A 25250-nucleotide genomic window follows, 5' to 3' on the forward strand; every position below is an offset into this window, starting at 1 on the left:
TGTGGAGGGCCTCACCAATAAGCTGGACTGTTTTTTGTTTTTTTGATAGTTGCAATTTACGGACGTTCCCTAAACACATCACGTTTTAGTCACGGAGAAAGGGCAGCTATAAATAAACAACTAGTGTATGCCTGTTACGTTATCATTTCCTGAGCCCACTAGTTAAGTCATGTTGCTGCACATGGTGTGCAGAGACCATGTTTGTTTCATGTTAACTGGATGATGTTATGATACATATCATCCTGCTTCCACTGGGTGGCGCTGTAACTGTGACCTGTTATTGGCATGTTGAGGTCTCCAGAGTAGAGATTAAACAATGTGTGGGGTTTATTTCAGCGTTTATTGTGACGGCATGCAGTCAGTGGCCTCAGGGTGGATTCAAAGCAGGCCTCTGAGTTAGCCTTGTGGCAGACAGAGAAAAGGAAATGGTAATGTTTGCGGTGACTTCCTCCTTGACTTATCACTGTCACAAGAATTTCAGAAAACTTGGCATTGAGGTTATGGTCACTGAGATTTTTAGTATGAAACTCCTACGTTCCCTTGTTCTCAAGTTGAGCCTGCCCAAAAGTGACATTGAGCTAAGCTTTTCAAAACAAGGTAGTTAATCAGAGATTTCATTGCATCATTTAAAAACTGCACATTGTACTTACTCATGTTATCTTTGTCTAATAATAAAGTTTGATGACCTGAATCAGTTCTTCACGGCACTTCACTGAAGTTTGTTGTGCATTGCAATAGTTACTATGATATGCTAATAATATGCTAAAAGATTCTGAAATTTTATTCACCCAAAAATCAACCAACAGCTCCAGAGGCAGCATCTGAGCCAAAGGTTTATTTATTTAACCACATAGAAAATCAAATCCAAACAGCACGTTTTTGTTCTATACAGCAGTGTTTCTCCGAGCACAGAGAAGTAAACTCAGCAAACATAAGGCACTGGATCTGAGGTTAGACGACCAGAAACCAGCAGACGGACCTGAAAGAAAAATGTCCAAGCACAACTCACAGTGACCAACAGCCTGATGGGCGCTAACAGCAGCAGCAGTTCTTACACTCCTTTCCAGCCCGCTCCCCTTGGCTTTTTGCTCCCCCCCGCACTGATCCACTGAGCTCCCAGTATTTTAACAACATAAAAAACAAACACGACAAATTTATCTTTGACTCATCAGAGGAAGACTTCTGTAAATAATTTTAGAGAGAGGAGCAGACAGAGCGCTTTGTGTCTGTGCTTACCTTAGCATAGAGACATGGGCACAAACAGCTAGCCAAGCACGCCCATTTAAAGCTTGTTACTGTATGCAAAAACTGAATCTGGGGATTGACGGGCTCACCTGTGCTAAGCTAGCTAGCTGTGTGTAAAAACTAAAGTGGGAAAAAATTTGGTTTAACTTATTAGATGTTATCTATATACAAAAATGCTAACTTTCTCCCGACAGTCATGGCTTTTCCCACTGCTTTGGCTCAACTAACTAGCATGATGTAAAAATAGGAGTGGAAAGATTTAAAAAAAAAAAAAAAAACATATGGTTTTAAGAGAGTTACTAAAAGATTGATTTATATAGGAAATAGGAAAATGCTACTTTATACCTCAAGGTTTTTTTTGCTAAGCTAGCTAACAAGCTTTGCTAAGCTGTGCTAAATAACTATATGTACAAGTGAAAGAGTATGGTTTTATGAAAGTTTTTTTTTTTTATAGATCATAGAAAATTATACTTTACAGTCATAACTGATTTCCCGCTGCTAGCATTAAACTGTGATAATAGAAATAGAGGGGAGAGTATGGTTTTAAGAGAGTTACTAAAATGTATTTATATAGCAATGGTAATTTATGCCTTTTTTACTATATATCTTTATGAAATGAGTATTGTTCTATGCCAGTGTCATTAGATTGAGTAGCATTTTGCTACATTAAAAAAAACAAAGTCTTCGCTGATTTTCCGTTGCTTTATGCTAAGCTAAGCTAAACTGCCACAGACATGAAAGCGTTTCCCCTCAGGCAAGAAAGCTAATAAACATATTTCCCAAAATCTCAAACACAACCAGTAAAGAAACCCATACATTCATCATGTCAACACAGTGGGTAACTTTTTTAAATCATTCACAATCCTCGTAAACAAACTTTGAGCTCGACATTCATTGAATCCATTCGTCTGAGTGATAAGAAATAGTGCTAACATGCTATGCTAATGCACTTAAAAGAAAAGAGGAGGATAGTGTTTATGTTTTGATACAAAGCAATAAGCTTGTTGATTTAGAGGCAGCAAAACACAAATGGAGTTTTAGATTTTCCGACTCGGGTCCACACTGCATTTCCATGGCTGCCGGTCTACACCAATCAGATCTCCAGAAAAAAGCAAAAGAAAGAAAGAAAAAAAAAAATCACCACCTGTGTCCTCTTCTCTCATTGGCTCAGAGCTAATACCTTTTCTCGCGAGCCCATCCCATGTGGGCAGGGTTAGGCTGAATATAGTTAAACCCTACCCCCATATCTCTTTCCTGTCTACTCCTGTGCACGTCCCTGGTTGGATCGTAGCCACCCCTTCCTCTGCCTCCTCTCCCTCCTCTTCCTCTGTAGGGCCTCCTCTGCCCTCTGTAGTTTGGCACCATCGTTTTAAACCCCTCCACCTCCTCCCAGTCATCCTCCGTGCTGCAGCCCACAGAATGATTGTCCGTCATGGTGACAGGCTTCATGTAGCTGCCCCTCTGGCTCTGTTCATACATGTTGGTGGCATGGACTGGTTTCCGGGGACGGTATTGCGACGGAGAGCCGGGGCTGCTGCTGCTGCCTTTCATAGCTCCCATGGAGATGTCCTTAAAGTGCGGATCAGAAAGCAGAGCAACCTGAGAGCGAAACAGAAGGAGGTCCTGTTACAAGAGGATATGATGCAGCATGACTTTCAAAATAAAACACCTAGTAATAAAAAGCTACCAGGACGCTCTGGAATGTCAGACTTTCTAAATAAAAGCCACAGGGTAGAGAAATTTAACTGGTTTCTTTAAACACTCAGATTTACACACTAAGAGTCAGTTAGTTAACAGGATGTTAAAGGATGGGTTTTAGTGGGGGGGGGGGGTGATGGGATCTCAATTTCTTAAGATCTCATCAAGATTATTTGACGTTGTAACAATTTTTAAAACAAATCACTTTGTTATGAAAAGCTACCAGGGAGTTCAGAAATGTGACACTTTTCACATTATGGAAACTGTCAGATTTCCATAATAAAAGCCAACACCTGCTTACAGGAAATTGAAGGATGCCTTTCAGTGATCTTTTAAAGATAAAAGCCACTTCTAACTACTTATTAGATATTAGTTTCAAAATCAAAACCCGAAGTTAATTTGATTAGGTTATCAAGTTGCTCAGAAATATACGTACTATGGGCATGTCGTTAAGTGGCGGATCCACCAGGAGCACTGCTCGTGGCAAACTCTCCCCCGGATCTCTCTTGAAGCCTATCAGGAAAACAAATGAATTAAAAATGTTTCCACCTGACAGTTAAAAGAAAGCCATAACACTTTGAAATGTAAGGACTTCATCTCCCAGAATTCCTGCTTACTATAATTGGATGGGACCATCACTGATCGGTTACTGTTGGTAGTGGGAATGTTAGACGCAGCGGCGCTCTCCAGAGGACTGGAGATGTGGATGTTCCCGTGGCCAGGCATCGTGTCCCCGTTGATTGCCTGAAGCTGGTGCTGCTGCATCGCCCCCTGGCTCACCTGGAGCTCCTGGTGGGTGGATGCAGTTTGGTATGCCAGAGAGGAGGGGCTGTACGGACCCATGGCTGTGGGGTACACCGGGACCCCCGCGCCCTGATTTGGGTGGTAACCCTGAGATGAAGGCGGGGGACCCGAGTACGGTGGAGGTGGGGAAAGATACCCAACTGAGTAGCTTGGGTTTCGTGCAGGCATCTGTTGCCATGGCATCCTGGGGGGTTGTGGCTGGGTGATGGGGTACCTGGCCTGGTTGAAGGAGGGTTCAGCCGGACCGGGGGGCTCATCGAGCGCAGCCTGGTTGTCATATTGAGAGGGCACCGGTGCTACAGTGGGAGGGTACTGGTGAGGCGGATAGCCCTCCTGCGGGTTGGTGGGGGTGTTGCTGGGGGTGTTAGAGGGAAGGCACTGTGGGGACGGGGAACGGGAAGATGGCTTAGGCTGCATGGCATGGGCCTGCTGCAGGGGGACGAGGTACAGGTATGGTGGGTATATGGGCATGGAGTAGGCCTGTAGAGGAAGAGAGCAGAGGCAGGACTCAGCATCAGCCCCTCGTTATTTTACTTAAAAGTGCATCAAAAATAACTTTTATTTTTATTTTAACAAAATTAAAGTACATCTTGTAGTGCTTGGCATTATTTTTACATAATTTACCACATTAAAATCTGTGTAAACAATACCTGTTGCTAGGCAACTGGGCATGCCGCATCAGAAGTCATTGTTTACGTGGTTGTATTTTTTTGTTTTTATTCCAAATGTTCCCAAAATACAGCACACGATGAATCAACTTGTTAACAGGAAATGTGAGATGATGGGCTTTTACTTTAACACAACCCTCCATCCTCTTCTCCAAACCTGGTCTGTGTCTTGTGGGTGTGCGTTTGTGTGTCTGTTGGTCCAGGCTTACGTCTTACCTTAACGCCCAAGTTAAAGAAAAACCTCAAGATGTTGACGTCTGAGGAGAAAAACAAAAAACACACAAGGATACAAAATCCTGATCAGATATCTCTTTCATGGTGTTGCTCACTGCGCTGACACATCGCAGCCTCTACTTTTGCTCCATGAAAACACTGACCATTAACATACAAAACTAATCTCTAGTCTATTTCAGCTGCTTCGTCTCACAGGGAAGCACCAGCATGTTCTTTATGTCTAACCCTGCCTGTATGGTGGCCTTCGTGCACATCTGTGAGTATTTTCTTTGCCTAAATGGGTCAAAAGCAGTTTTTGTGGAAGGACAGGTGTTTCCCGCTGAGGGAGTCCGTGTAGGACATCCAGTGCTGATTAAACTAAAGCATGTGGATATTTTCTCATGTTTTCAAATCTGCTGAAACACTTCTGTCATGCCTAATTTTTTTCATTATTTCGTTTTACTTTGACAGTCAGCACCGTCTTTGAATATAGAGCTGTGAGTCTCAGAGCACGACACAGGCATGGCTCTGATGCATGATCTGATTGTTCAGTTTTCTATGGCGACAGTTGACGTGGTTATTTATCATCTTAGGACTCTTTGGTGTGGCTCACCTGTGGGCAGGTCGTCCCCGGACTTGTTGGAAGACAGGTTTGGAGTCGCAGCTATCTCGCCTCTCTCTCCCTGGGGGAATCCGGGATAAAGGAGGTCCTGGTAGAGCTGGGACATCTGCTGCAGGGGGACGGGTCCGGGGAGGGGCTGAGGAGGAGCAGTATGAGGGGGGTGAGGTGGGGATAGCTTCTCGGAGGCAGGTGGAGCTTGAGACTCGGGTGCAGACTGGTGCTGTTGTGGTGGGGCTTCGGTTTGGGTCTGGGGAACAATGGTGGAGGCAGAGAGAGAAAGGGAGGGATGTGGGATCTGGGAAGGGTGAGGAGCCTGGGCGGGGGGGTGGGGAAGGGAGGCCTGGGGGTGGGGAAGGGAGGCCTGGGGGTAGGAAGCCACAGGAGTGGGATAAGAGGTCTGAATGTGGGGCTGGAGGTCAGTCTGAGGCAGGACAGGCGCCTCTGTGCCAGACTGCGGCTGATCCTGGGGCTCGCTCAGCATCATGGGTGGGCCCATGATTTGTGGTAGAGAAGCCTGACTTTCAGTCTGGATTTGGGGTAAAGAAGACTCTGCTTGTTCCTCAGCTGAGGGCACAGAGACCTGGGTCTGGACCTCAGGTGGAGGAATTTCACTTTGGAAAGCCTGAGAGGCCATCAGAGGGCCTCCAGATTTTGGTAAAGAATCTGAAAGAAAGAGAGAAGACATGAAGACCAAAGTAAATTACTGACGTGCAAGCTGCTGATACATTTACCAATTATCTGCCTAAAAAAATACAAAACAGTCAAAATTAAGCACAAACTAAGGGGTGAGAACAAATATCTTTCAATTAAACTTCAAATATATTTGTTGTCTGTTAATCACGTTACTGATTTTCACTTTATGTTTATTAAAATCTCGCTGAAAACTGAAAAACAATCTTCAAGTTCCCAACAACAGAAATAAACCTGTTACAGCACAGTACAAAAATCCTTTGGATCATTTCACCCTTCAGAACAACTCTACCTGTATTTTCTTCTTTCATACGTCACCTGCTGGAGTTTTATAAAGGCTTACAGTTGAGAATTATAAGGGGTGTGGCCACTTTCACTGTTAGCTGGGTGCTAGCCCCAAAAAGCCTAGCCACACTGGCTATAGCCATCATTTAAATTGTTTACTACTAAACACCCAGAGCCTGAACCACCTGAGCAACCCCAAAAATGCTGGAATGGTAATAAACAAAGCTCTTATTTTGAAAGGCGCATCTGATTCAAAAGGATTTTAACCCCCAAAATAAACTTAAAAATAGTTTTTACTGGTTTAAACTGGTTTAAAGTCTGCTACTCAGTGTCAGTCTGGGGATATCTGTGTATTTACTTCTGTGGACAGCCTGCGGTCTAAACTGTGACACGAGCCTGAAACTGTGAACAGATTTCTTACTTGTGGTTGGAGGTGGAGCAGGTGGAGCCTCCTGGACTTCAGCTGAAGGATGAATTAAGGAGGAGGAGGAGGGTGGAGTCTGAGAGCGGAGGAGAGAAGTGATAGGTGGAGAGGAGCGGGCAGCGGGGAAGCCTGGTGCAGCTGTGGGTGGGGAAGCAATGGGAGTGATGAAAGTGGGAGGAGGAACTGAGGAGGAAGGAGGAGGAGAGGTGGTTGGCTTAGGAAGATGAACAGATGCAGGGGGGAGTTTAGAGGAGGAGGTGGGTGAAGCTGCGGGGAGAACGGGGGTGCTGTAGGAGAAGGCAGATGATGGGACAGAGGGAGGCAGCGGTGCTTCGCCTTTTGGAGAAGGTTTAGCAGCAGGAGGAGCAGCAGGAGGAGGAGGAGAGCCCGGCGCAGCAGTGGCTGAGGCGTAGGAAGGTGTGTTTGTTTTAGCAGCCGGAGCTACAGAAGTGAGTGGCAGGCTGACAGAGGGGCTCGCATTTGGCATCAAGGCCTTGACAAAATTCAGCCCCGAGGGGGTGGAGTCAGAAGGTTTAGCAGCAGGAAGGGCGGGGCTGGTCATGGTGTCAGGTGTAGTGGTTGTAGAGGTTGCTGTAAGAGGTGGGGTGGAGGGTGTGGGTTTGTCCCCAGCAGAAGGAGACGGAGCTCTGACATCTTCAACGGGGCTCTTCTGTAAAAGGACAGAGCAGCAGCGATCAGACTCCAGGTTTTAAATTCCAGACGGTCCCTGAAGGTCTCAGGTGACATTTCAACGACCAAATGCACAGAAAAAAAACAGCTGCTCAGCTTCAGATTTGATAGATCATATATGGAGTGACCACATTCTTCATAGAGCTTCCTTACTGAAGTCCCAGGTATGAAGCAAACTAGAACTCGTGCACTCATAGGCTTTTTCTCATTTTCAGAGGTTTTTTACTGATTTAAAAATCACCTCATGGTCTCGCTCTCACATCGTTTCTCGTTGGAACGATTGCCGTCTCTCTTAAAGAGCATGGCAGCACAGCTTATGTTACATCTGAACAAAGTCAGCGCGGTGGTGGAGCGATGATGATTTGGGCACCTGTCATTGAGTCATACATGAAGCCATCTTTATACAAAAGCGTTCTGTGTAAATGTAGGACCCCGTCAGCTGTCTGACACACAAACACTGTCATGCAACAGGACGATGGTCCAAGCCAAATTACAACCAAATGGCTAAAAAAACGAAGCAACCATGAAGTCCATGGAGGGCTGTGGTGAAAACTTAAGAGCTTTGCATAAATTACCATCTGTAAACCTCAATGACTGGAAGCAACGTTGTAAAGAAAATCAGGTCAAAACTGCTCCACAGTGATGTGAGGGAAGGACAGTCTCAAAGAACGTTTGTCCTACAAGCTCCTGAATGCTGTGGCGTACGTAGTTTTCAGAGGACGGCAAACGCCTCACGAGCTGACAGCGTGCGATCAGTTATTTTAATTTATTTTAACTTATATTTTGTATTCATCTTCTGTTTTATTGTTGTTAGTTTCTAAGTATTTTAGTTTTTATTCAGCAATCTAATTTTCCTACAGAGCTTCCTGATAGGCTTTTTAATTTGATTTTCTTTATTAGCATTTCATCTCATTTTCTAATTGTTCTCAATTTAATTTCATGTACTCTAATTCTACTTGCAGGCCTTTCCATTTTAATTTAATTTCTTTGATGTTTTGCGTTTTTAATTTGAATTTCGTGCCACTGCTGATTATTTTGTTTCATCCCTTTTTCTTCTGTCAGTCGTCTGTGTGAAAGGTGCTTTACAAATAAAGTTAGCATCAGTGTATCACTGAGCCTCGGCACCAGGATGCTTTTAACTTTAAATGCAGATCGTTGCATTAAACCTCTTAAATGAAGACAGGAATGTTCACCGGCTGCTCCCATTAACAGTCATGTACGCACTAACTGAGCAGGCGAAATCATTCACAGCTGAATGTGAACAATGTCACATACCATGCGGTGCCTTTTTGTGCTGGTGATTAATGTTAGGGTGTTTAGTCTGTTTAAATCAAACTCTGGTTAGTTTTCCCCTTTTGACGAGGCTGTGCAGATGTGAACACTGTACAGAGAACACCACCTCCAAAGTACAGTTCACAACGAACACAGCGGTTCGTTTATGGTGTGAACGCGATCCAAACCAACTACTATAAGCTTGAGCTACAGCACGCCCCGTAAGCTTGTGTTCTTTTGTATTCTCTGCTGGAAGGTCCTACAGATGTGCAGCGGTCTGTGTGGGATACCAACTAGCTGGGAAATGAATCAATTCTCACACAGCATCTTCTTCCTGTATTTACTTTAGTTGCTTCCACACCAGACGCATCAGGCCAATGAGCAGACTGAAATGCTCTCACGTAGTTTGTAGTGATGCATTCTGGTCCGCTTGGACTTCGCTGTGTGCAAACAAACTAAACTGCGAGGGAAAAGCTGCAAGTTTACAAACTCATCAGCTGATTCGGACCAGAGGACATGACCCTGAGAGCGTTTCTGCATCATAACATGTCTCCCTGTTTGTGTCCGTTTGTGGTCTGAACTCACCGTCTTGTTCCTCTGAGATCGCTTCTTCTCTCCTTTCCTCTTCCCTCCCTCTCCCTGCGTCCCCGGCTGAGACTGAGGGGAGAAAAACAAACATTAGAAACAGTAAAGAGTAAAAAACATCTGCTGAACAAGAAACAGCGTGAGCATGATGAATTAAATCCAAACTCTCATCCTTGCCGGAGCGTCGTGTATCAGCCTCTGAGGAACATTTTCAGACTTCGTCACTGATACGGGACTTTTACATGTCCTAACAGCGAGCCTGGAGTTCATTAAACATTTTTACCATATGGGCCACTTGCTGTGTGTTTTCTCTGTATCCCATCAATGCACTATTCCCCGAGTCCACATCAATACTTCGACATAGAAACACAACACTGAGGAAAATGAAGGAGAGGAAACGAAGCAGTGAAACAGTGAAAATAGTGTCTGTAAATGTGAGTAACACTCCTGTCTGGCAGTCAGAGGTGAGCGAGGTAGAAAATAAACATAAAACTCTCAGTAAACTACGACACGGCGCCTGCAGGCTCCTCGACAGGTCAGAATCCATGTCGGCTTCTGTTTCTCCAGCTTACAGATGAGTTTCCACCTCTTCTGTTGGCCTCGCTTCTGTAGGAGACTTTGATTTGTTCTGCTTTAATTTCCTGTTGAAGTTTTCAGTAACCATCAGCGGCCATGTTTAGTAACACGCTGCATCAGCGCAAACGAAAACAAGACACTGCTGGTATTTACAAAGAGAGCACAGTGACACGATCACGTGAGAGGCACTGACCCCGTTTCATGTGCATGTCTGGGTCTGCTTTTCTCTGTAGGCTCCTCTTGTTGGTGTTTTTAATATTATTCACATGTGTAACACAGCAAAGCCAGAGCTGACAGGAGGAGCAGAAGCAGTGAAGAAAAGAAAAACGGGAAAAAAATTAATTAAAAGTGTGGAGGAGAATATTTGCGACACAGTTTTTTTCTGCTAACTCTACTATTTAATGTAATTAAAACAAAGAAAGAAAAAAGTCTCATGTCTCATCTTTTTGTTCTCGATATTAAAATGAACCGCCCGCGTCTGCGTTCAGCCGTAAAACTGAACACCTCTCTGCGAATCGTCAGTGAATCTGGCCCCAGATGTTTAAACATCAGCTCGCTGCCTTTCTAAAAGGGTTCAAACCGGCCGACCCAGCCTCAGCAGGACGTTCAGGTTTATCTGCACCTATCATGAAATCAGCCTCATGTGAACTCACGCCCAGTGCGGGGAAGCTGTGCTCGTCTCTGAGCTGGATCTCCACCAACGCCACGTTCCTCTCCTCCTCCTCTTTGGCCAATCGCTGCTCCTCTGTCAGGCCGAACGCCACCTCCGCCGCACCCACGGACTTCCTGTAGAAAGACACAGAAACGCAGAAGAACTTTATTTAATCCAAAGAGCAACAACAGCAGCGTAAAATGAAAAGAACTACAAAATAAATAAACTAATAATCGAGCTCAAAATGATATTTATGCTTTATATAAACCATAGAGGAAGATTATGAAGGAGGGGTTCAGTGATCGTGTCATTGTGTGATCCAGCACTGATGTATACAAACACAGATGACACACCTGCTGGTTTTGGCCCCGCCCTGCTCCTCTACATTGGCCTGCGGGGGCCAGGAGTGCTGCTTCAGCGTGCGGCCCCCTGAGCCCGGCGCCGCTGCCTGAGAACCAGAGGACGACGATGGCCCGACGGACTTCCCCCTTCCTCGGCCTCTCCCCCGCTCCTCCCACTCTGAAGGAGAAAGAGAGTTTCCACAGACTGCACTCATGCAATAAACCTGTAACATACGTGTGCGCGCACGTGTTCACCTCCTCCGTGCCCGTTGCTGAGCCTCTTGTCACGGTTGCCCACCTTGCTCCACCCGCTGTCATCACTGGGAGGGCGGACACTCCACAAAGGCACCACCTGCCTTAAAACACACATAACAAGATTTGTCACGTCTGTGCAACCTCCACGACACTGAGCGTGTGTGCGCGCTGTTAGTGCGACCTACTTCCTGCCCAGATCTTCTATGTAAACGGTCACTGGCTGGTTATTGGCCGGCACCTCCTTGATGACGGCGCTGTAGAGCCGATTGGTTCCCTCGAGACGAACCTGCAGGTGACGCACAAACAGCGTGAAACATGCACTCGAGGAGGATCACACACACACGCACACGCACGCACACACACACACACACACACACACACACACACACACACACACACACACACACACACACACACACACACACACACACACACACACACCTGGCAGCGGTCTCCTACAGTGAACTGCATCCCAGCAGCGATGCAGTAATCCAGCTTCTGTTGGGCTAAAAGAAAAAAAGAAAATAAAACATGAAACATTCACTTTTAACTTTTGTTAAAAAATGATTTTCTGATCACTTTGAGTCCAAAAAGTGTTCAAGTTCCCCTTCAGATCTTTTATCCCCAGCCTGACGTCTGTTTTCAATCTTCCTACAAAATCCAAAAACACGGCTGATTGTCACACTTTCAGCTTCTGCACCACCTGCTACGCTGCCACTGTTTTGCATATTTAAACACAGGTTATCACATCCAGCTGCTGCTGCCTGCCAGCAACAGCTGTGTCCAGCTAAGTGGAGCAGTGGTCCTCCGCTTTAACGATCAGGCTGGGCACAGACGTCCCGCCTCATCGACAAGCCGGGACGGCGCTCAGAGCCAGTACCAGTCATTCTCTTAGTAGATGTTAAAATTGTACACAGCCTCAACACTTCTGCCCTCTGACCTCATCAGGATTCATGCCTCGTTCTCGCATTATTGCAGTCACAAACTCAGGTGTCCACCTCACCTGCAGGTCCACTGGGGTTATGACCTGATCAGTTACGGCCAAGAGGTAAAAATGTAGTCGACATCGAGCCCCGACGTGCCGTGAGGAATATGAACTCTTGTTGGCAAAGAAATAATTTCAGAGAGCCGGCTGACCCGGACTTGTTGCCAAATGCAGCGCTCTGATTGGTCAGATCTGTTTATTCGTGTTTGGAAAAAAAGATTACAAAATGGTTTGAAAAAATAAATGCCTCAAATCTGCCCAGTGAAGTGATGCAGTCAGCGCTAACAGCTGTAGTTGAGATCAGGCGAGTCTGACTAATTTTACATGTTCGACATGTGAAGGAGTTTAGTTTATATTATATAATCACTGATGTAGGATGGAGGAGCTTCGCACGTGTTTGGAGTCTACAGACTGGGACACAATGAAGGTTGCTTCTAACAGCTTGGACGAGTTTACGGACACTGTCACCTCCTATATCCACTTCTGTGAGGACAGCATTGTGCCATCACGCACCAGGGTGAGTTATAACAATGACAAACCCTGGTTTACTCCTAAACTCAAAAAGCTGTGGCTGGAAAAGAGAAAGGCGTTCAGAAGCGGAGACAGGGACTGCTACAGAGAGGCCAAGTACAGGTTCACTAAAGAAGTGGACATTGCTAAACATCAGCACTCTGAGAAGATGCAGCAGCAGATCTCAGAGAATGATTCGGCCTCTGTGTGGAAAGGTTTTAGGAATATCACAAACTACAAGCCTAAAACCCCCCACTCCACTGATGACTTGCTCTTGGCCAACACCCTTAATGACTTTTACTGCCGTTTTGACGAGTCATCAGGCAGCCTTCACACCTCCAACGGCCCCAACAATAGAGACACTTTAGACACTCATTCCCCCACCTCTCCCCCCTCCATAGAGCCATCACCACCTTCAAACACTTTATCTACAACACCCCCCTCCTCACCCCACACAAAAGAGGATTTCACACCACCTCCTCCCACCACAACTCTTCATATTCATGAAGCAGATGTGAGGAAGCAGTTTAAGAGTCTGAATGCTCGAAAAGCTCCCGGCCCAGACGGTGTGTCTCCTGCCACCCTCAGACACTGTGCAAACGAGCTGGCCCCAGTGTGTTCTGGCATTTTCAACTCCTCACTGCCCCAAGAAACCTAGGATCACTGGACTAAATGACTACAGACCCGTGGCTCTGACATCTGTGGTCATGAAGTCATTTGAGCGCCTAGTTCTCTCCTATCTCAAGACCCTCACGGCCCCCCTCCTGGACCCCCTGCAGTTTGTATACAGAGCCAACAGGTCTGTAGACGACGCCATCAACATGGCCCTACACTTCATCCTGCAGCATCTGGACTCCCCAGGAACCTACGCCAGGATCCTGTTTGTGGACTTCAGCTCTGCCTTCAACACCATCCTTCCAGACCATCTCCGAGGCAAGCTTTCCCAGATGAATGTGCCTGATCCCATCTGCCGGTGGATCACTGACTTCCTGACAGATAGGAAGCAGCATGTGAGGCTGGGAAAGAATGTCTCGGACTCCCGGACCATCAGCACCGGCTCCCCTCAGGGCTGTGTTCTTTCTCCTCTGCTCTTCTCCCTGTACACCTAACTGCTGCACCTCCACCCACCAGTCTGTCAAGCTAATCAAGTTTGCAGATGACACCACCGTTATTGGGCTCATCTCGGACGGGGATGAGTCTGCCTACAGGAGGGAGGTTGAACGTCTGGTGTCCTGGTGCAGCCACAACAACCTGGTGCTGAATGCCCAGAAGACAGTGGAGATTATTGTGGACTTCAGGAAGCACACAGCCCCACTCCCCCCCATCATCCTGACTGACACCCCCATCACCTCTGTGGACTCATTCCGCTTCCTGGGTACCACCATCACCCAGGACCTGAAGTGGGAGCCCACCATCACCTCCGTCATCAAGAAAGCCCAGCAGAGGATGTACTTCCTGAGGCAGCTGAAGAAATTCAACCTGCCAACACGGACGATGATGCAATTCTACACCGCAATCATCGAGTCCATCCTCACCTCCTCCATCACTGTGTGGTACGCTGGAGCCACTATCAGGGACAAACAGAGACTGCAGCGTGTTGTGCGCTCTGCTGAGAAGGTGATTGGCTGCAGACTCCCATCTCTGCAGGACCTGTACACCTCCAGGACACTGCGGCGTGCAGCTCGGATCTCAGCTGACCCTTCTCACCCTGCACACAGTCTGTTTGACCTGCTCCCCTCGGGCAGGAGGCTCCGGTCCATTCGCACCAGAACCTCTCGCCATAAGAACAGTTTCTTCCCCTCTGCTGTTGGACTCATGAACAATAACCATATGACTGTCCCCGCCACTAACACATGACCCTACGCTGTGTTCACTGCATGATTCCATGTTTTGGCACTGATCACCACCTGCACTCATGCATATATCTTTCTACGTAGCACTTTTAATTCTTATTCTTACTTTTATTTTTTTCATGTCTATTTAAGCGCAATTTATGACAGCATGTTTGCACTGAAGCACCGCAGCAATTTCCTAATGTTGTAAACCTGCTCAACATTTGGCAATAAAACCCTTTCTGATTCTGATTCTGATGTACGAAGGACGCCATCCAAAAGTCGGTAGAGGATCAAAGCCGTGAATGACAGCTTTGATAAACCGTGTCAGCATAACTGGCGCTTCACAGCAGGTTCATGGCCTCGGGTGTTTTCCCGTCTTTAGGAATTCTCAGGAATCTGGAACATCCCAACAGAATCCCATTGGTGTGCAGAGAGTTCAATACAAAGTCCATAACTGCAAGTTGTCCCAAACGTTCAACTCTGTAAAGTGTCCACATTGAACATTACAGTCTGACGATCAGCGGGCAGTTTGAAGCAGCCCCGAAAGAAAACCAAGCCCGAGACGACAAATCTCAACAGTGAGTCTGCGCTGCTATTTGAAGTCTGAGTTAGTTTAATGAATATAAAACTGTCTCCTTTGAGTCTATATTTATACGTAATGTGATTGTGACCTCTGCAGCTGACAGGGTTTCCCAGCATTTATCCAGCACCACAGTAACACCTGAGAAACCTGAAGCACTTCCTGCAGACAGCTTTCTGTGGTTTCAGTGGGAGCTTACCACACATTACCAGCACTCACTCAGGTGTGATGCACCAGCACAGATACACATCATGCACTCCCAGCATATTTCTAACAGTGGCGTGCCTGCAACACCACAGGAACCAGTGTCTCCTCTCTCTGCTCACATCGGTTTGCTTTCAGCTCAGCCAACTTCCCAACTAAACTATCCTCGCGTTTGCTTTTGTCAGACCACTGTAGGAAATAGTACCACCAACGTGGCCGGTTATAACCGATGCAAACCAGCCTGTACTTTTAAGCAGTGTTCTGGTCTGCTCGTCTTCAGTCACCCGTCCAAGGAGCCGGACGTTCTTATAACTTATGAAAGTGTTCTTGACCCATACGTGACCATCAGACTGCTGCTTACACCACTCACATCTTTAATGTGCTGCATACCACACATCCCTCCAGCCCACGCACATGTGTAAACACAAGAATGTGTATTTAATTTTTACTTAGTTTTTAAACTCGTGTTGCTCTAGTTATTTTTATCCTGTGAACATGTTCAACAAACATGTTTCATCGTAACGTTGACCTCGCGTGAACTTACACACGACAAAACTGATAGTGAAGCAGGTCGTTTCTTTGGACATCGCCCTGGGATCTGACTACTTTTAGACGCATGCTTTGTTTTTCTGTGTGTGTGTGTGTGTGTGTGTGTGTGTGTCACCTCTCTTGGACTTGTGCCAGACATCGTACTCCACATTTCTGAGCAATGTTGGGTTCAAAGATCGCCTCACCCTCTGAGGCAGCCCACGCCCACGGCCCTGTTACACACACACACTTCAGTGACAGTACTACCCTGTGTGGTTGTTATAAAACATGTGTTTTATGAATGTTACCCTGTAGCTTTGGTTGTGTTTTGTGGAGGTAGGGCTGGTTCCATTTTCCACCCTGAGCCACAAAAACAGACATCATGAGATTATTAAAGCCTTAAAAGTTTTAATGTGTTTGATAAAAGGAGCTGAGAACACTTACAAAGGAAATAAAGTGTCAATATGTCCAAATAAGTAGGTAATCAGTTTTTAATATACAAAAGTAAATCAATAACGATGAGGAAGTAAACAAAACCAGCAGCCTGTGAATTCACTGCCAGTAAATAAAAATGAAGTTTGAGTGCTCGTTTACTAAAAATCAGGCACAAGGTGCTGGATTTTGACTCATCTCCCTTCACAGTAAAAGTTATCATGCAGGTGAATAAACCGCTGCTTGATGCCAGTTTCCTACCACAGCGCCTCGTCTACATCCAGGTCGGAGTCGTCGCTGCTGGGGCAGGCGGGCATGCAGTCGTCGCTCAGGAGGTCGGCGGGTCGGCCGATCCGCTGACAGGAACCCAAATAGCTGCGGTCCACCTTAAACACGCCTTCGTACAGCAGCTCGTACAGGACGGCTGCAGGAGAATCACACAGAGACTCGGGATGAGGGTTTTTCTGGGGTTTGCTGCCATGTTCGTGTGAATCACAGGAGGTCTAATTATAGCCTGAAGTCTAACTTTTGATAAGAGGCGAGACAGAAATTCAATATTTGAACCAAGAAAAAAAAAAAGTGAGTGAATGAGTAACCCACGCTCTGTGGGCTCATCCAGTTTCATTAAACTGTAATCACTGACTTACTGTCTTTGCAGGCTGCATTTAAGTGGATGGATTGATTATGATGAACAATCACATAATAATACAAGACTGTCATGTTGGGCGAGCCTCGACTTTGACTGCCACCTTTTTAACAAAGCATCAGACCCCTGCTGTGGGCCTGTATGAAGAATAGCCTGTAGTCTCTTTTCCACTGGCATCTACTTGGCTTCACTCTACTTTGTTTCAGTCGTTTTCTATTACAACTGAGCGAAACCTCAATGTAGGCGAAGCAGTTACAGCAAGGCAGCCCGAAGCCCCACAAGCTCTTTGTACGCGACACAAACACAACAATGGAGGGCATCGGGGTGCAGGTATACCTGCTACGCTACATGAAAAACTTGACCTTCACGTCAGAGGTAACAAATACGTTTGATAGACGATCCCGAGGTGAAGATTTAAGGGGGAAAGTGATACGAGGGCTCAGGCAGTAAAGCATCTACCAACCAGAAGATCGAAAGATCAGTCTGTTCCTTTGGTCCAAGTATCCTGAACCCCCACGTTTTGACTGTGTTGTAATGTTAGATAGTGCTGCATGAATGTGTGTCTGTGACAGGGTGAGTGAAGTGAATCAAGTTTGTAGTACAGAAAACGTTCTGAGTCAGCAGACACCTGCGAGCTGCTCACAGACTGAGTTTAACTTCTGTGTTTATGCTGCAAAGTGTCAGTTTTCTCGGGTCGCTGGACTTCAGAAACTTACACTACAGGAAACACTACAAGCTTACGTTACATCAAATTAACGGGCAGTAATTAGACGACAGCTACTGTTATAGATGTCAAACAGAGACATCAGTGTTAAACGCTGGACACACAGCAGCATGAATCAGAGGCTCTGCAGGCTCTCCTGTGATTGTTCACCTTTAGCAGAATTAAGACAAAACCAGTTTGAGCAGCGTGGTTAATGACTCCCGCTGCTCCTCTTGCACACTGACTAAGAAGTGTTATGAAGATTTGAGCTGAAAGGGTTTCCTCGGAGTGCCGCAGCCTTACACTGACTATGTGGTGTTTGGTTTATAATGTGGTCTCTGTTCTCTCATTTTCTCTGCCGAGTGCCCACATTTTGATTGATGTTCTCATCTGTTTGTTATGAATTCACTGAGACTTCTCTTCAGTGATGATTATCCTCCCTGAGAGGATCTGCAGGATCAGTTAAACTCTTTTCCGGTCTCCTTGTTTTACAAACAAATGAAATCACAGACACTCACACTGGCAGAGTGCGGTGTTCTTGATCCGGCTGATGGGATAAACGCTGTCATAGTGATTCCCGTTCAGGAAGCACAGCTGCACCTGTAGAGGCAAACAAACGGTTCGGCTTCAGTAAATAAAAGAGTGGAAACTGAAGCGAGAAGAGCCCGAAAGGCTTCGGGATGAACCGATCTTTTTTTTTCCTGCTTTAAAATGTCCGGTAAAGACGAAATAACAAGCTGTGTCGTTTGAAAAATCGCCGTTAGCGTCTCAAAGCTTCCGCCTGACAGCTTGTTGTATTTTCTGAAAGTTTTCCTCCGACAGGAAATGCAAATCGTGTCTCTAACTAAACGCTCGGCCGAACGCGTCCACCTCACCTTGTCCTTGAAGTTGTTGCCTGTGATGTTGACGGCTGGCTTGCCGGGCTCCTGGAAGATCAGAAAATCCCTCCTGCAGGAAGAGATCAAAAGAGACGAAGAGAGAGAGAGGAGAGGATGAAATGAGATGACGAAGCTTTGGTGACTCATCGTTTTCACCATCTGATGCTAAACTCGGGGGCAGGAACGCAGATTCCTCCAACTATAAATGAGGACGAGCTTCCGCACGTTTGGACCCAGAGAGCCAAAGCTGTCACACCTGGGATGATTTCACCGCCACCTCGGGATGCTGCTTCATATCTGACTGAGATGAGCATTCCCGACGGGCTGCCCTTTAAAGCCTAACTCAGGGTTTAAGTGTTGCCGTGTCGACAGACTGATGGTCGTTGCCGACCTGTTAAGACCCCCGAGCCTCGTTCACAAACATTTCACAAGCAGATCATCGTCAAACTCCGTGAACGTCTCAGACTGCGCGTCCAAACAAAAGGTGAAGGTCTGGGCGTCTTAGAAAACTTAAATGCACATCTTTAAACTAAATAAAAAGAAACGTTATTCGTCTCATTACGTGCAGTTTCCCAAAACAGCTGGCAGCGCTGCCTCAAAGGGAAAATCTTTGGTGACTTCCTTCTTCAGTTATTTTCAGAAAACTTGACCTTTGACCTTGAGGTCGAGGTCACCAAGATCCAAACTCGTCCAAGACTTGTCGTGACAACAATACCCCATCAGTCTTTTACAGCTAAGGGGTAAAAACCCAAACACAATCCATCTATTCTCTTCTGCTCATTTGCATCCAGGTCATGGGGGCAGAAGATTTTCATCAAGTTTAGCTTCAAAACCTCCTAAAGTAAATGTGGCGCCTCTTTACAGCCACAGACAACGAGTTACAACCATTTTCATCAAAATCATCTGAGCGGTGGCAGTACAGTGTCACTAGGATCATTGCACACATCGTTATCGGCGCTTAGAAACTGCACTGCCATATTATCAAAAACACCTCACACGGCACTGGTCCTCTGCTCAAAACCTGCACCAGTGAAACTGGAGGAAGAACTGAGCAGCACACACTCAAAAAGACTAGTTTGAAACCTGGATGCTGACAGAGGTGATTTTAGCTTTTAGTAACAAAACAAAACATAAGTCTCTAACGAGTGTTTTTGTTACTATGGTTCAAGCAAGTATAACTTGCACTGGCACTAATAGTACACCTTTAGCCAGACTGGACCGTTTGCTTAATTTTGGCAGAGGTTTAAAGGTGCTGGAACATTCTGGGCTCAGTGACAACAGAGTTTGGCAGAGTGTCAGCTGGCGCTGTAAATCTCTGCTCTCACCCTAAAGGTCCGTGTTTGATTCTGGTGACTGTGGTGGCAGTTAATGGTTCAGAAACCATTCGGAGGAGTTGTGGGCCTTCGCTTATGGTTTTTTTTCAGAGATGCTCTTCTGCATACCTTGGTTGGAATATGAGTGCTTATTTGGGTTGCTGTTGCCTTCCTATCAGCATTCTCCTCTTAAATCTGACATAAACAAGGCGTTCTCTGCATAATCTGTCAGTTTTGAATTATTCTCTGTAAACCACAGAGATGGTTGTCGGGGAAAATCCCAGCAGATCAGCAGTCTCTGAACTACTCAGACGAACAACCACGCTACGCTCAAAGTCACTGAAATCACCGTTCTTCCTCATTCTGATGCTCAGACTGAACTTCAGCAGGTCGTCTTCACCATTTCTCCACACATAAACAGAGCTGCTTTCATGTGATTGGCTGATTAGACATTTGTGTTAACGAGCATTTAAATAGGTATACTTAATGAAGTGGCCAGTGAGCGTAAAGCTTTATTATCCACAGTGAATACTTAAATAAAGCTCAAACACTGTGGGAACTCCCACTAGGCTTTCTGTCGAGTTAAAGTGCAGCTCTCTGTTCAGAGACCTCTGATCTCACTCACTTGTACATGGCGGCCAGCGCGTTGATCTCCACCTCTCCCACCCATTGCTGGAAAACAGAGAAACTTTATGAGCTTTCATATTAAAATGACCCAGCATGTGAGAACAATAAGAGCGTGTGGTGTTTTTACCTGTGGATCCTGAAGCTTGCACAGGTAATCCTCAAAGTCACCTTCAATAAACTGCAAAACAAAAACAGCAGTGACTTTTTTAGGCAATTTTCTTCCTCAGTTCTCCCAAAAAACCAAAAACATGATGTGTGAGGCTGAAAACAAAGCCAAAATAAAACCGCCACTTCCTCTAAAGGATACGCGAGTCTGTCCCCACAGACTCCAGTGTTACCATGTTTAACTCTGCAGCAGAAATAAACATGTTTACAGCCGACCAGGCCACACAAAACCTAAAACACCGCAGTCAGAGGTAACTAAATTTAGCCGTTTAGCCAATGACATGCTGTCGAAAGATATTTTTAACCTCCTAGGACCTGGCGTCCACGTATGTGGACATCACATTTTGGGTTATTTAGACCAAAATACTCAATTTTGCTCTACAAGGACCTGATTTCCACTTACGAGGACTTTATACTGCCACTGTCCTTTAAATGAATATCCTCATATGTGGATCTAATTTTTTTTAGAAACAAAAATTTGGTAAAAAGAAAAAAATCTGGTAATTCTTTGTTTTTACATTCATCGGGCCCCAATGTGCCCAAATATCAAAGAGAAATTAAAAATGCATGCCATGGAAGAGTTCGGGTCTTAGGAGGTTAAAAATGAATTTAGAAAAAAAAAATCTATCAGACTGTACTCCCTCCATCAAGATATTTAAGAAGTAAACAAGTGAAAAACAAACAAACACACACAAGAAATTATTTAAAAGTTTTTTGAAATGGGACCTAAAACATTTCCACTCCTTCAGGAAGTGAAGGCAGCAACATGACAGGTGGAGCTTTAATGCTGTTGATCCACCTCTATGCCCCATTCTGACAGCAGCTCACAGCTCCTGCTCTGCCAGCTGCCCAAAAGGGCACCCTGGGAAATGTAGTAAAGCCCTGCAGCAGAGCGAGTTTATCACCACTATTAAAAACAACACCAGCAGCAGCTTTTTCTTTCATTTCCTCTCATGTGTCACTCAGGGAGCGAAAACCCGCAGAGTCACTCAACCGTGATCTGTGATTCACAGAAGAGTAAATCGACTCCTCGACAGCAGTTTGAGGGTCCAAAACAGCCAAAAATCTGCTCAGACAGGAAACGTTTGAGCCTTTTCTGTCTCACATTTGGTGTGAACTCACTAACTTTCTGTTCTCAGCTGTTGAAAACAAAACATTAAAAAAAAATAAAACTTGGTAATTTATATTATTTATCGACTAAACAATCAGGATCATGATTACGTGCAGCTCATGCATTAAAACAAGACCGAAAGCTCGAGCTTTCACACGTTTTCTGCTATAAATAGAGAAGTTGCGGCTTGTGTGAGAGGCAAAAGCAGCTTCTTTTCTCAATGTTAGGCCACAGGGTGACGTCACTAAAGAGAATAAAGCTAAACTAAACAAACAAAAAGAAAAAAAAATTTAAATTCTCTCATGTTTTTACTTGTCTTACTTTACAGACTTATGATTAACTCGACTGCAATTGAATAACAGCTCGGTCCGGCTCTTTAAGAGGGAAAGCAAATCCTAAAAATACCAGAAACATTAACTTTGCTCAGCGTCGTCACATTTGTCAAAACAAACAGTGTCGGGAGGCTTCGGTACATCTGCTTATTGAGACTCGGGACGCATTTGTTTTGATTTATTGTGAAATCCCCGACAACCACCAGCCACACCATCATGAAGATAAATTACAACTGAACGTCTCTGAATAGTGAAAAAAAACATTATTAACTAAACTGAGATACATTAAAACAATATAACAACCTCTCAGTTACAATAACAGGTTACAGATGGAGAATGCAAGCACATGCTTAGTGAAAATTACTTCTAAATATAAGTTCAAATTCTCAGTGCTGAGCAAACATGGTGTAAGCACCTGTTACATCTACATTTATTATTCATGTAATTTATTAGTTCGAAGCCTCAGAGCTCATAGAGGGGATGTTTACACCTCCCAGGATTAAATTATAACACACGGGTGGGACAAAACCGAGCCGCCTCGTTGAAGTATATATATAATGTTTAACAATCACCTTTGTTTGAATGCTGTGTGTAATCAGTACGAACGGGTCACCAGCTGAATTTATACTCACTGGCCACTTCATTAGGTACACCTGTCAGCCGGTCACATGACAGCAGCTCAGTGCATTCAGGCATGTACACTGGTCAAGATGACCTGCTGAAGTTCAGTCTGAGCCCAGGGATAGGGAGGAAAGTGGATTCAAGTGACTTTGAACGCACATGGTTGTTGGTCTGAGTATTTTAGAAGCTGCTGATCTGCTGGGATTTTTCAGCACAACCATCTCTGTGGTTTCAAGGTCCGAAAAAAACAAAAACAAAAACGGAAAATATCCAGTGAGCGGCAGGTCTCTTGGTAAAAATACCTTGACGATGTCATGGACAGCCTGCTTCATGTTGATAGGAAGGCAACAGCAACTCAAATGACACCCTTAATACCAAGGCATGCAGAAGAGCATCTCTGTATGCAGAACACATGAAACCATACCGAGCACACTGGGTGCCACTCCTGTCAGCTAAGAGCAGGAAACTGAGGCTACAATTAACACAGGCTCGCCAAAAACGGTCAACAGAGGACTGGAGAAATATCACCTGATCTAATGAGAGTCTTGATTTCTGCTGCAACATTTAGATAGTGGGTTCAGAATATTTTCTCAACACTTTTCCTCCACAGATCTCAATCCAGTAGAGCACCTTTGTGATGCGGTTGAGCAGGAAATCAGCATGATGCCATCATATCAACATGAACCAAAATCTCTGAAGAATGTTTCCTGCTCCTTGTTGAATCTGTGCCACAAAGTATTAAAGCAGGTCTGACAGCAAAAGGGCATCCAACCCTGTACTACCAAATAAAGCAGCCGGTAAGTGTATACATGGGTAACTGTACAGATAAAGAACTGAAATTGTCTGTAATGTACAAAAATATACACAGTGTCCAACCTATATGATACACTGACTCTTAATTATGTGTTTTTTGATGTCTTTTCATAGGTATGAGTGCAGTTATTGAAGTTTTACCCTTTAACTTTCACTTTAGTTTCCAGGGCATTTGCATGTTTCAGTTTAGTTTGACTAGTTTCAGTGTTCGTTGTAGTCGTTTTTTTATCATCATCGTGTGAACAGATTTAAGAAGTTCACAAAAGATATTACAATAAAAATAGAATATCTCACGACACATGGACATCCCAGTGTCAATGAACATCAACACCAAAGCCTCCCGATGACTACTGGGTTGACAAATTTGCTTAAACCAATAAACCTGTTTATTATTTCCCTTTAGTTACTTTTCAAACCACACAATATGGTTTCAGTTTCTTTTTAACACAAATTTCTCCTCCTTTCTATGAATTCTAATTCAGTAAATAAAAAATACTCCCTGGCAGCTATTTTTTAACCACAAATCTACTTTCTAGTTCGAAAAGTAAAACCACTTTGCTCTCCCATGATGTTGTTTTATTTTGGTGACACTGTACATACCGCCTCATAGGTGTCTCTGTTCTGCTTCAGAAACTCCACACACTTCGCCCTGACTTTAGTATGAAGGCTTTGGCAATTCAGCACCTACACAGGAGGGGTCAAAGGTCAACAATAAAAACAAACAGACATACTTAATATCAATATTCTCACATATATTGTGGAAATATTACATTTACAATTCGTTAAGAAGTTGTAAACAGCTGACCTTTGCAGTCAGAAGCCTAGCAGAGACACTTTTGGGTAAACAAGCCGGAAGTACGATTTAAAAAAGCCACAATTAAAATTTTTTTCATCATTTAAAGTTTATTCATTTGTACATGTAGGTCTGAGTCTAAGCTGAAACCAGAGTTTGTGGGCATAACTTTTGTTCGGCTAACATTAGGACATCGCAGCTGCACACCAAACAGACCAAGCCCAGCTTCTCACCTGTGCTAAGCTAAAAACTTACTTAACGTTAGCATTTTCTGTAGTTTTTCCGTTTTACCTGCTCGGCGACAGCCCGAAACAAACAGGACCCGTCTTTGGCTATCTTCTTCCGATGCAAACCGATCGATTTCAAGTAGTCATCCATTAATTTCTCGACACCCCTCTCGTCAATACTCTGCATGCTTCCGCCGCCGTCCATGCTAGCAGGGTGCTAGCCGCTAAAGATACCTGCGTGTTTTGGACGTCAAGCGGGGCGAAACTTTGCGCTAAAAGTTGTCAATATCGCCACCAAAAAGAGTTACATAACGACATCTACGAACTAAAATGAGTTAGCGTCAGCGGTGACAGCGTCCAGTTTCGTTTTCCTGGAAGCCCGGTTCATCCCGCTGACAGAATCCCAGCTTCAGAAAGTGAAAGTCAACTTTAGCTCTCACGGTTAGCACGCAGGCTAACAGCTAACAACACGCCCCCTTCACTGTCAAACTTGAACGGAACAGATTCTACAAAGTAAAAGCCTCCATTTGTCAATAACACTCGATTAATTCATCGCGAAATTAACTCTAAGACTCCTCGGTGTATAAAATTCGTTACTGAAGTGATGAATTTAATAATAGTACATTAGTACAACATAATAAAAAGTTCTGTTCGCAGGTTTTCTGACATAATTCATCATAAAACAAAGACTTCCACAGTTGCTATCAAAATAAAAGGATACAGGATACATTTATGGAAACATAAAAAATAATTTAAAAAAACAAACAAACAAGCTCAATAAATACCAATGAAATAAAATAAAAATGTATAATAATAATAATACATTTAATTAAATCATTAAAATTTAAATATAAATAAAACCTCTTTTTTTATAAATTCAAAGGAAAACGGAGTCTTTCAGAGTCACATTTTATTTTATTACTGGAC

The 25250-nt window shown here is 44.6% G+C and overlaps 1 protein-coding gene across 1 annotated transcript; it reads right to left on the reverse strand.

The window, feature by feature from the left end:
* Positions 1 to 815: 815 nt before the first annotated feature.
* Positions 816 to 24789, reverse strand: otud4 (OTU deubiquitinase 4). Its single transcript, XM_040006983.1, has 21 exons — positions 24388 to 24789; positions 23904 to 23987; positions 20389 to 20439; positions 20260 to 20306; positions 18319 to 18391; positions 17962 to 18043; positions 16356 to 16518; positions 15971 to 16022; positions 15799 to 15895; positions 11462 to 11526; positions 11206 to 11306; positions 11021 to 11121; positions 10778 to 10943; positions 10426 to 10558; positions 9197 to 9268; positions 6647 to 7319; positions 5242 to 5913; positions 4632 to 4672; positions 3561 to 4227; positions 3380 to 3456; positions 816 to 2844 (listed from the first exon to the last, which is right to left on the reverse strand). Exons 1-21 carry the CDS (start codon positions 24526 to 24528, stop codon positions 2419 to 2421), a joined length of 3984 nt encoding a protein of 1327 aa, XP_039862917.1. The 5' UTR covers positions 24529 to 24789; the 3' UTR covers positions 816 to 2418.
* Positions 24790 to 25250: the final 461 nt, after the last annotated feature.

This window comes from Simochromis diagramma, unplaced genomic scaffold, assembly GCF_900408965.1.
Source record: "Simochromis diagramma unplaced genomic scaffold, fSimDia1.1 OVJJ01000141.1, whole genome shotgun sequence".
Lineage (NCBI taxonomy): Eukaryota > Metazoa > Chordata > Actinopteri > Cichliformes > Cichlidae > Simochromis > Simochromis diagramma.